Source organism: Centroberyx gerrardi, chromosome 3 (assembly GCF_048128805.1).
Source record: "Centroberyx gerrardi isolate f3 chromosome 3, fCenGer3.hap1.cur.20231027, whole genome shotgun sequence".
Taxonomy (NCBI): Eukaryota; Metazoa; Chordata; class Actinopteri; order Beryciformes; family Berycidae; genus Centroberyx; species Centroberyx gerrardi.
Genome location: NC_135999.1, coordinates 18,512,117 through 18,523,689, shown reverse-complemented (window position 1 = coordinate 18,523,689; position 11,573 = coordinate 18,512,117). Strand labels below are relative to the sequence as shown.

Genomic DNA, 11,573 nt, shown 5'->3' with positions numbered 1-11,573 from the left:
TCCGGCGTCCCTCATTCACAGGCTAACATTTAATAAATAAACTTTTTTTTGTGAGCTTGAAACCACATCCCTGTTTCATTGCAAATTTACCTGTGTGCATTTCATAGAAAAGGAGTATTGCATAGAACATTATTTCCTGGGGTGCAATTCCCTAGGTGGCATAGTTGGTAATTCAAGGTATCAAAGCCCCCAATAAGCCTGGTTACATTAATATTAACTATGAAGTTCAGATCCATCACACCAATATTTCTGACCTGCTCACTACTCTTCAGAGACAGTCAAAGAAAGCACAAATGTCCTGTTCTTGTAAACTTTAAACTAAACTTTAACAAGTACCTCAGTCTAATCTTTGTAAAGCTGAAGAAAGGTTTGGGACACAGGTTTATCATCTATTAGCAAGTTAACAGAACTCAAATATGAGATAACAAATATTGTGTATATATCCCACCACAGATGTAAATATATATATATATATATATATACAGTATAGGCTATATATACAGTATATACAGTATATATATAGTATCACATTTGTCAATGTATTTTAATTTGTGATGCCTTGAGATTTCAGTTTCATGACGCAATCATACAATCATACCTGTAGTAATTAGCTATAGTTATAAAATATTGGGATTCACATAGACAATCAAACAAAACAATTAGTGCATTAAGATAAGCACACAAGGTTTACTAGGGTTTGACTGTAGTCCTGGTTGACAGTGTTAAACAGCACAATATCCCATAACAGAACAAATGAGAAGGCACTCGGTAGAGTGCAAACCTCCACCAATGCTGAACAATTCTCCAACTTACACAACAGGACCCTCCGAAACGGTGTCATGTGAATGCTTGTAATTTAAATCTGTCTTGATGTTGTAATCCCTTGTGCCATAATCCAGGGTGAGCATACAGAAACTCAATTCAGATGTCTAAAGAATGATGTACTAACCCACAATTGGTGAGAGGACATCAGGCTCTGCTGTCATAAATCTACAGGACTATCACACAGGCAGCTCCATTCACCAGCCATCTAATCCAAATGTTACAGGGTTGAGTGTGTGAGTGCAGTTTGTCACTGCGGTCATCAAGTGGGCACTTCCCACCACAGATATATCATTGAATTAGGCCCATGACACCTCCACAAGGCTCAACAGGAAGGCATCCTAGAACCTTGTTAGCATTGCGAAATGAAATGAAATGGAACTAATAATGGAAGGATGCTAGGATGTAGTTTTTTTTTATCTGTTCTGTGAACCCGGATGCCCTCATGGGCCAGTGTCTTATTTTTCCTTTGATAATGATGACCGGGATTTCATCTAGATCAATAGAAACTGTTCTGATAAAGTTATGGATATTAAGATTGCTTGAAAATGTGAATAATGCCTAGTTAGTATGCACTGTGAATATTTTGGGAAGTTTGATTAGACAGGCAGGTTATTTACTTGAATGTTAAGAGTTGTTTAAAGTCAAATAGGGTAGATGATGGCTAAAGAAAAAAAATTAGATGAAACGTTTGTTGGAATTTATTTTACTAGATTCTTTGAAGTAGATTTTCTTGTTTTGTTTTTTTGTCAACATCTGAAAAAAGATCTGTCAAGAAACCTTACCGCAGCAAGTAATTGTAATTTCTCAAATCAACTCTTCATTATATTTTCCCATTATGCTCCTTTACATCAAGGAACTGGATAGGTTTCCAACATGCTGCTTTTGCCCCTCTCTTGTCATGTGTATTAATGATGGCTGATACAAGGAGGAGTGGAGGCCTTGGTGAGCTGAGTAGAAAATCATGTTGCACTGCATTCTCTGTACAGCTTGAGAGATAAATATTCCTGATTGTACACAGTGAGTCATCGTATGGGTGTGGACATTTATGATTATACCACTGACTACAGAAGTTTTTTAGAGGCACTCACTGAGGACTATAGAGGATTAGAAGCATGCATTGAATGAACTCTGTACTGAGTGACAGTGGGCTTTGTTTCTAATTTCACTGGTCAGAGCTCTGAATCAGTGATATCAGCTGATCCATTTCAGAAAATAAAAACCTGAGGGAATAGATCTGCTTGATTTTATCCTGCAATATCCTGCAATAATAATATCCTGACTGTTTCCTCACTAGCAGAAAAAGACACAACGGCTAAGAAGGAGCTTTGGTATGTAGCCTATTAAATTACAAATTGATTTTTTAATATGTACCTAGATATATTTCTGTACAAGCTGCCACACTGTCCTGTTTAAATATAGGTAGAATACTTTTTCTAGGGATTTCAAACAGTGTTTGGACTCATTTAAAGCTAAACCAAAACAAGTATCTTTATTATATGACAGATCAGTAAGCAAGTGTACAGAGTTCATTTTGTTTTATTATGTCATTTCAATATCATAGGGACCTTTCACTTGACGCCGACTGCTGATAAACCCTGCTGTCATGGTAACCCAAGGTATGTATTTCACCTTACATTTTTACATAGCTTTTTTTCTCAGACACCAATTCCAATGCTCATGTCAGTGGTTGCTTGCTACTATGAATTAACGCTGACAGACTTTATGTTTCTCAGAAGAGAAAGAGTGTGACGCTCTGGTAGCCCTTGTTGCAGTCCTTGCTTTCATCGGTGGAATTTTCCTGGGAGTAAAACTGAAGACAGCCACAGACGAGTTTCAGCGCAAGCTCAACCAGCATAGATGGAAGATTCAGTGCATGTTTCTTATTCTTGTTGTCGCCCTGATTGTTGTATTCATAGAAACAAAAAAGGGAAAATATAATAGTGATCTTCAAACAAATTGATTACATACAGCATCAACATCTTACAATTTTGTCATAATAGGCTTACATATCATTCAAAGCAGACACATTGTGACTAATTTGTATGCATGTGATGTAATAATGAAATGGGATAAATAAAATCTTGAGAGGAAAAAAGAAAATATGATTCGTACCCAAGTCATGCAATAAAAGAATTCACTTAAAGGTCCCATATACACTTTCCAGTGTTTTATTTTAGGTCTTGAGGTCCATTCAAAGCTGTTTGTGTGGTGTCATGTACCAAAAACACTCTCAATCCATTTTTACACATTAATTTTCCAGCATCTCTCTGAGCCTTACCAAAAACAGGCTGTTTCTGTCGCTGTGTCTTTAAGGCTCATTAATATTAACGACCCCTCTGTTCTGATTGGCTAACTGTTTCAAGAGTGAAATGTGAAACACCACAGACCCAGCAGCGACAGGTAGGGAAAACTCTCTGGTAAATACACAATGACAACCGCTCAACCGCTTTGAAAAAAATGCTTTGTTAGTGTATTATTTCTTACAAAAATGATAACAGCACGTTTAGAGGCTCGGTTTGCTAATATGGATTGTGTGGATTTAGTTGGCTACCGTGCGTTTTGATAGTTTCACAATGTTTAGATAGGACATCCAACTCCTTTATAATCATAGAGGCAAAGGAAATCGTTTTCCACAATATGGGACCTTTAAACAGAAATATGTTTACATCTTGCTCAAAAGATTATGGCTTGACTGTCAGTTCAGGTTTAGGTTTCATCCACTTCCCAAGGAGTTTAGAAATCCCTCCGCCTGCGGCCATGAGTGCTGTTCCCACTCTGGCTCCCAATGCTATTTCCTCTGCCACCAGGGCAACACCTGCAACAGGAGCTGCAGCTGTCACTGCTACTGCTGCTGCTGCCACCATCAGACCATTACCTACAGTGTCCATAGTATCTCCCCACCGCCTCCATCCCTCTTCCTCCTTCATCTTTCTCTGGGCCTCTTGGTATATGTCACTGGTATAGTGATTTCCATTTGATTCCACTATCTCGTCTATCTTTTCAAACAGATCAGCGACCTGAGTGCGATTATCGCAGCGTGTGTTGTCAAACAGGACGTACCCAGGTTTACAGTCACTGACGACCTCCTTGAGTTTGGGGCATTGGTCCAAACAGGTGTCAACTGTCTTTCCCTTGAGCTTGTCTCCCCCAGTGAAAAGCACCAGCGTGTACTTGGATGCTTCCTCACCAAAGTTGTCCTTGATCCACTTGACGGCATTCCTCTCCTCGTTTGTGAACCTTGCCCCCAGGTTGATCACTAGCAGGAACACATGGGGTCCTGGGACAGACAGCTTGATGCAATTCTCTATTTCGCTCTTGAGCTGGGCCTCCATCATCGACGTGTCAAAGACCCCAGGGGTGTCGATGATACTGACAGTTCTTTCATCAAAGTGTCTGGTCTCTTTGGCACAGCGAATTGTCACAGATGTCGGAGAGACCTCCTCTGTGTGAAAAGCTTTTCGTTCCAGGATGGTGTTCCCTGTTGCACTCTTCCCTGATCCCGTCTTCCCCACCAGAACAATCCTCAGGTCTGTAACTGGAGAGCAGGAGTCTGTCAATGGACGGACAGTAAATCAGTTAAATTAACTCAGATTCCTCACATTAATATTAAGTTACAGAAGGATGTAATATGAGACCTAAGGGGGGAAATGTCAATGACATGCCTTCACATCCATTGTCTGCACAATATGTAGGCACTTGCCCTCAATAAAACTTACATCCATCTTATATAAAAATAAGTTGCAGTAAAACACTGGTCAGAGGATATTTTGAATCACAGAATCAGTAAAACTGATTTTCTTCACTTTCTATTCCATTCTATTTCTCTCTCTCTCTCTCTCTGTGTGTGTGTTTCTCTCTCTCTCTCTCTCTCTCTCTCTCTCTCTCTCTCTCTCTCTCTCTCTCATACACAAAAACCACAGTGATTCCAGGAAACCAAAACCAAAACTCACAAAACAAAAGAGAGAAAACCAAGCAAAAAAAATACAAAAACCCAAAAAACACATTTGCATGGGAGTGGACATAGATTTGAACACATTATTGAAATACCAAGGCTGAGACTTGTCACATGTTATAACAGGTGACAGAGTAATCTCAGTTTCCGCACATTTCCTTAGCAGAGATTGGGCATAGGCTATTTGCATCACATTTTTGTAGTCAGGAAATACATACTGTATGTTGTCAACAACATAAGTAACTTCCATATTAAACACCCATGGAACAGAAATAGGAAAGAGCTTGAGGACTGGGGTGGAAATGTAGGCTATGTCACACCCAATGGCAGCAAATGGCACTGTTTAGTTAAAATTGTATTAGACATGAAGCATGTTGTAGATTAACCATGGTGTAATGATGGCACCTACTGGATGCCATGAAGTATAACGATAGAGCATCTTAGCATTGCTTTGAACCATGTAGCTACTATGATCACTGAAACAACCGGTGGTTAAACAGCTTGCTGTATCAAGAGTAGATCAGACATCCATTAAATCGTAGTTAATTTCATTAGTTTAGTGCTCATCGTACGAGTGCCATTGATGCAAACAAAGACTCAACAACAAGTGTAGCCTATCCGCTTAAAAGATGTCTAATGGTTCTTCTAAGATAAAATTAGGCTACATAGGGTTTAAAACATAAAAGTGGTAGTTTAGTTTAGTAGACGTGCAAGTCTTAGACAGCATCTTATGCGGTATATGACAAAAATAAAGCATTTTGTACATATGGACTTCTCTGGTGCATATTTAGGCCTGCAGCTGCATTGCTCCAACATGTAATAATGCATTTACTGCTTGGCTATATATAACCAAAAAGATCAAAAACCAAAATGATAAAATGTAGAAGCTTGAAATGATCTATTAGCGGGGATCACTTCTTTCGATGCCGGTGTTCCTGTCTTGGATGTTAAACGAAGATCGCGCCTGAATCTTCACATTTCACAATTGATTAAAAAACAAATGGTAAAGTTGTCCACACGGATAAATGTTATTTGAAGAGGTGAATAGCTTAGAATCAATAACACAGTAATGCTGCCGCTATACAATTTCTAGATGCAATGCAGTCAGACTTTACTTACTCATATTCAGAGCCATCTCAAATCAGTCTGGTGGGTTGACCCAGTTAGTCCGCTATCTGAAGAGAAAAATGACGGATTGAAAGAAATTCCTCATTCAGAAAGCACTGAAGCAAAAACCCCTCTCCGTCCCTTCCCGGTGATTCCAGGAAACCGAAACTCACAGAATTCCTTCTTGACAAGAGGAGCAGAGTCAGTTTTCCCAAGTGAAAAAAACAAACAAAAACAAAACAAGAAATGATTACCCCTCCCCAAAAGGAAAAGAGTGAATTTAATTAAAAGCTGTGCCTCAAAAGAAAGGCCCGGATCAGTTCGGGTCAGTACAAGAACAAAGTTGACAGTTTATTCAACACTAATATTTAAAGCTCAAAAAGCAGTTCAAGTTTCAGGACTCACGCAGACTCAGACAGATGCAGGAATACAGTCCAAAGAGGTTTTATCGGCAGGCAGTCTCGTAACACAAACAGGCAGGAGGTCAAAACCGGGATAGCACAAAAACAGGCAGGCAGAAAAAGAGCTGGAACTGACTAGGAAAAAACACTAGACGATCTGGCAGAGAACAGGAATAAGGAAATGGATTGGTATATACACACTACAGAACTAATGTGGGAAGGGTGGAGACAGGTGACAGGTGATGCAGGAGGCAGAAAGGTGAGTAAGCTGACATGAACAACTGGAGCATGGACGAGAACTGGACTGGGACCTGAAAGACACACAACATGAAACACGGAACAGAGAGAAGGGGGAATGGGGAGTGGAAAACAAGACCAAGACAGACAACACAGAGCAAGAGAAAAAGAGCTCAAAGAGAAGAGCTGGCTGGATTCCTGACAGTCTCTCAAACAGGACGCCTCATCATGACATTTCCTGACCCACTGTAGAGAAATGAAAGAAATACAAACAGACCAGCTGATGATACCTTAACACAGGTATGCAGTTTTAACTACTCCACTCTACATGACCTCTAATTTCTTAAATCAACACAAGGAATCCTCATATTCACCTGTACTTTCCTTTCAAAGACATGGATAGCTTTGTAACATATATAATGTTCTTGCTTTTTTCCTCATTCCTTTACCTTTTCCACTTCTCTGTCAGTACCCACTAAATGCAGGTTTAGCACTGTATAAACTGAAATCAAAGGTGTATTATGCTCAGTAATAAAATGATGGAATCAAAGTTTTAAGCCTTTGCACAACAAAATATTAACTCCTCAACAACACACACACACACACACACACACACACACACACAAACACACAATGAAACCTTTTTTAGATTAGTTAGTGATATGTACCATGATATGTATAGATCTGCAGTCATGCGCGTGCGCACGCACACACACACACACACACACACACACACCCGCACGCACACACACACGTACAGACAACACACAAACAGAAAACCACAGTTGTTAATGCCTTGTCTATCAGCAGTGTCTGTAACAAAGTGTCCTTGTGCTGTCATTTTTTTGCATAACTACTTGTGCGTGTGTGTGTGTTTAGCATGCAGTATTGCACATTGCTGCCCTCCCACTCCCAGTGTATGAGTTCCAGAGAGACAGGCTGGCCAGTCATAGTGGAAGAAAGAGGGTAACTTCTCACCATCACACTGCTTTACCACCAAGAAACACACTGAGGACCATCAAAACACGGCTTGTGGACATCTCATCATCTGCTTACTGGTTAGAAAAAGTAAGTTTTATAGAATTGGATTTTTGGTGGACCTGTTCAAGTCCAGCCTAGAACAAAGAGCATCCATAAAGAACCATAATGGGTCCAGCTGGACCAGGTTTCTGTGATCTCGCCTTTTCTTTGTTTCTTATTATGTTGCACTGTTTTGTATTGTACTACTTTGTACAAATTAGCCTTCTGATTATTTCAAATGTAATACCAAAAGCTAATTAGTTTAAGTCTAAATGAGTGAGTGCATAATGTTCATGTCAATTTAAAATGTGCTATTATGCTACTATAATGTGCTATGTCATCTTTACAGTACATTCTGATGTGTTAACCAAGAAAGGATACTGAGAAGAGGAAGGGGATTCATCCAAGAATTACTCTCTAATAACACTCTACTGGACATTCTACTAGGGAGTGAATGACTGAGGATATACTGTGTGGAGTAGTGTCTTTATTGTAATTCAAAAAGTCTTCAAGAATTTCACATTTCAAAACTCAACTCTCTGTGACTTCCTGGTGAAAAAGACAAGTAAAAAATCGGACATAGATTTTTCTAAGGAACTTCCCCAGACTTTGAGATCCAAAACTTTCAGAGCTTGTTCTGTGGCCATGGCATCGACAGGTCTTCAGCTGCTGGGCCTGGTGTTGGCTGTGCTGGGCTGGGTGGGCGGGGCGCTGGTGTGCGCGGCTCCTCTGTGGCGCGTGTCCGCCTTCGTAGGTGGCGAGCTGGTGATCGCTCAGGTGCTGTGGGAGGGACTGTGGATGAACTGCCTGTCCCAGACCACAGGCCACATCCAGTGTAAGTCCTACGACTCCACCCTGGCCCTGCCCTCCTCTGCCCAGGCCGCCCGGGGCCTCACTGTTCTCTCCCTGCTCCTCTGCCTTCTGGCGCTCATACTCGGGGTCGCCGGGGCCAAGTGCACTCACTGCATGGGGGACGGCAACCAGGTCTCCAAGGCTCGGCTGGCTAAGATAGCTGGGGTGCTCTTCCTTGTGGCTGGCCTGGCCTACTTGTTACCCATCTGCTGGACTGCCTACGCAATAATCAAAGACTTCTATGATCCAAATGTCGCAGCGCCATTAAAGAGAGAGCTGGGACCAGCACTGTACCTGGGCTGGGGGGCCAGCGTGCTGCTGCTGGTAGGAGGGGCTCTGCTGCACCTCGGCTCCGCCCCACCGGGAGGAAGAGCGATGCCTATTTTTGGAGGAGCAGTGAAGGACAACCCACACGCAGTGGCAGCAGGAGGGGCGAAACAGCAGGAGAAAGCTTTTGTATGAGATGAGAAGGCCTTTGTGTGAGATGTGAGCCGCACATAGTCAAGTACATGAGCATACATCATGGACTTCATTGGACTTGTGAGGTGCACACAAATATTGGGAACCTAGTCAGAGAAGCTTGTTTAAATCGCAAGGTCAAAATCTGTTCTGGGATGTATTCAGCCTCTACTGTGTCATATTGGTTATCTTGTTACTTTATGGTTCTTTAAATTATAAAGTGGGTTTCAGTAAGTTTTCTTTTTTTAGATGAATGATTACAATAACAGCAATCATTATGTTACCCACAATCTCTTAACACAAAAAAAGTGTAATTTCGACTTTTTTTTTATGGTACAGTCAAAGTTTGAAGAGTGTTTTCTAATAGAATGTCCAATAAATTTGTGATGGAGTGGGTGTTGAAATGAATTGTGGGATGAGCTCATAGCCATGTTTACTAATGTGTGTAACTGACATTTCACAGATTCCACTCTGCCTCTGCTTGCATATGTTTATGTGTGTGTGTGTGTGTGTGTGTGTGTGTGTGTGCGCGCGTGTGCAATTAGCCCTAGTGTGGGCAGTCTGTGTACAGAAGGCCAATGTACATATGTATATCTGTGTATGCTGGTGTATTCACAGACAATTTGTGTGGGCAGGGGGAGGAATGTTTGTATTTACTTTGTATTAAATTTGTGTATTTATTTGGAGTTTTCTATGGTTCCCCAGCTTTTTTCATTTTATACACTGTCCACACTTCTTTTAGTTATTTTTTCTATTTTTTTTTTTTTTCATATGCATTCTGTCTATGGGGTTTCTTTTACTTTATTGGCATTTTACAATATATAGAGAGATTTTTATACCCACTTGTTTCTTTTGGCGCTGCCCCCCTTCCTGTGACATCATTGTGGAGCCAAGAGCCTCAGGTGAGCAAACCAGCTTTGAACTGGAAGGTGACACAAAACTATCCCACCAATGGAAAAACCATAAACACATCCAAAAGTCTTATTATTCCATGGTTTGCTCACATGGTCCTCTTGGTACAGATCTGCATGTGTTTTGGGACTGCACTTTGGACACAGACCTATATAATGTATGTTTTCAGAATATTATCAATATCTAGGCTGAGTTATTATTATTATTTTTATTATTTGTAGTAGTAGTATTGCTAGTTTATTTAGACTAATATTTAATCTATCGCTAATCTGAGCAACCCCATTTTAATCTTTGCCCTTGTATTTTGATAGTCCAATGCTGATACTCAACCTGCTATCAAAGTGACTATAATAGGCTAAAAGTCTACTGATTCTCATAATCGTGTGAAAAATAAATATTCAATATCTGGGTTAGGGTTAAAAAATGGGGTCATGGTTAGGGTTAGACAGTGTGGAGAGATGCAACAAATAAGCAAGTGCCACTTTGTTGATGTACTTTTTGTCACCTGATAGTATTATATAAACATTGGACTATCCAAATAAAGTATTGCCTTTTCTTTTTTGCAAATAACTTGTGCCTTTGTTTAATGTATCTTGCTTTATGCACAATAAAACTATGTGTTTGTTTGCTTTCTTCTGCAACTGTTTGTCTTCTAAACACTACATATGATCTCCTGTCATGGGGTGGATTGCAAGTTTATATGTAGAATCCTCTGTCTGTGTTCTGTAGAAACATGTTTCCAAAAAAATCAACATTTCAGGAACTAAGAAAAAACTGGTTAATTTCCCCTTTTTGATGGCCATGGATTTTGGACATTTTATAATACATTTGTAATTGCTTGCCTTAGTCACAGTGTCATGAAACATTTTCTAAATATGGGGGACAAAAACAGCTGGGTTTTTTCATCAGGAAATTGCACTCAATAAAGAGAGCAACAAAATGACGGACCAAAGAGGATTGTTGTACCACGTGCCACTGTGTGAGTCTATCCCACTGAGCTGCTCATGAGAAGACGTGATTTATTATGGTGACTCTGATGACAATAGCCTGCAATAGTGCAATTTGGCAAGAAAAATTCTCTTCTTCCTCATCACGCAGCCTCAATTTAGCTTATTTTGATCAAGGTCATCATAGATATCCCATAGATATCTCACCCAATCTTATCCCATCCAATCTTCTCCTGACAAATTCAGCCATAAAGATTAATTCTCATACCTATGTGTAATGGATATTACGCTTTTTCATGCATTCCTCTCAGACATTGATAGTTTTATTCATGTCAACACTCATCTGACCTCAGGGGAAAAAAACAATAGGAGTAAAGTGAAAGACATTCCAAGCAGCATATAAACCTTCCACTGCACTGTCTGTCTTTCTTTAGTACAATCAAATCACCACAGACTGCACATCAGGCCTCTCTTTAAAAATATGATTTAACCTGTATGAGTGGTGACAGTGTCAGTACTGACATAATCCACTTGGGGTCAGTAGACACTAAGTAAACGATGTGCTCTTTCACACAGGACACCCTACACACACACACACACACACACACACACACACACACACACACACCAACACCACCACCCTGAAACACACAGAGACACACACACCTTCACCTGAGTCCTATCCTACGCTATTATTTACATAAATTTCAGAGTCGGACATGCTAGTGCATGTTTATCTTATCTTTCCCAGAGGCTGAACTGCTATTATCTCACTCAAAGCAATCCAGACTTTTCGGATCTGCACTAGTGTGGGCGATTAGAAGCTGGACAGGATCCAAGAGAAAAAAAAACCTGGGGGAG

The 11,573-nt window shown here is 40.4% G+C and overlaps 2 protein-coding genes across 2 annotated transcripts in view; one reads left to right on the top strand and one right to left on the bottom strand.

Moving 5' to 3' along the window:
• LOC139933626 (GTPase IMAP family member 8-like) overlaps positions 1–6,083 on the bottom strand; it is an 18,518-nt gene extending 12,435 nt beyond the window's left edge. Inside the window, exons 1-2 of the mRNA XM_071927769.2 lie at positions 5,897–6,083; positions 3,514–4,375 (exon numbers count right to left, since the gene is read on the bottom strand). Of these exons, the coding sequence (XP_071783870.2) occupies positions 3,514–4,375; positions 5,897–5,912 (878 nt within the window). The 5' untranslated portion in view covers positions 5,913–6,083. The remainder of the gene's footprint in view (positions 1–3,513; positions 4,376–5,896) is intronic.
• A 2,104-nt stretch (positions 6,084–8,187) lies between these two features.
• LOC139933554 (claudin-like protein ZF-A89) lies at positions 8,188–10,343 on the top strand. Its single transcript, XM_078290932.1, has one exon. It carries the CDS (start codon positions 8,188–8,190, stop codon positions 8,854–8,856), a length of 669 nt encoding a protein of 222 aa, XP_078147058.1. The 3' UTR covers positions 8,857–10,343.
• Positions 10,344–11,573: the final 1,230 nt, after the last annotated feature.

Excerpts from the sequence above, each read along its gene's own strand:
- LOC139933554 (XM_078290932.1), top strand. The coding sequence starts at position 8,188 with ATGGCATCGACAGGTCTTCAGCTGCTGGGCCTGGTGTTGGCTGTGCTG.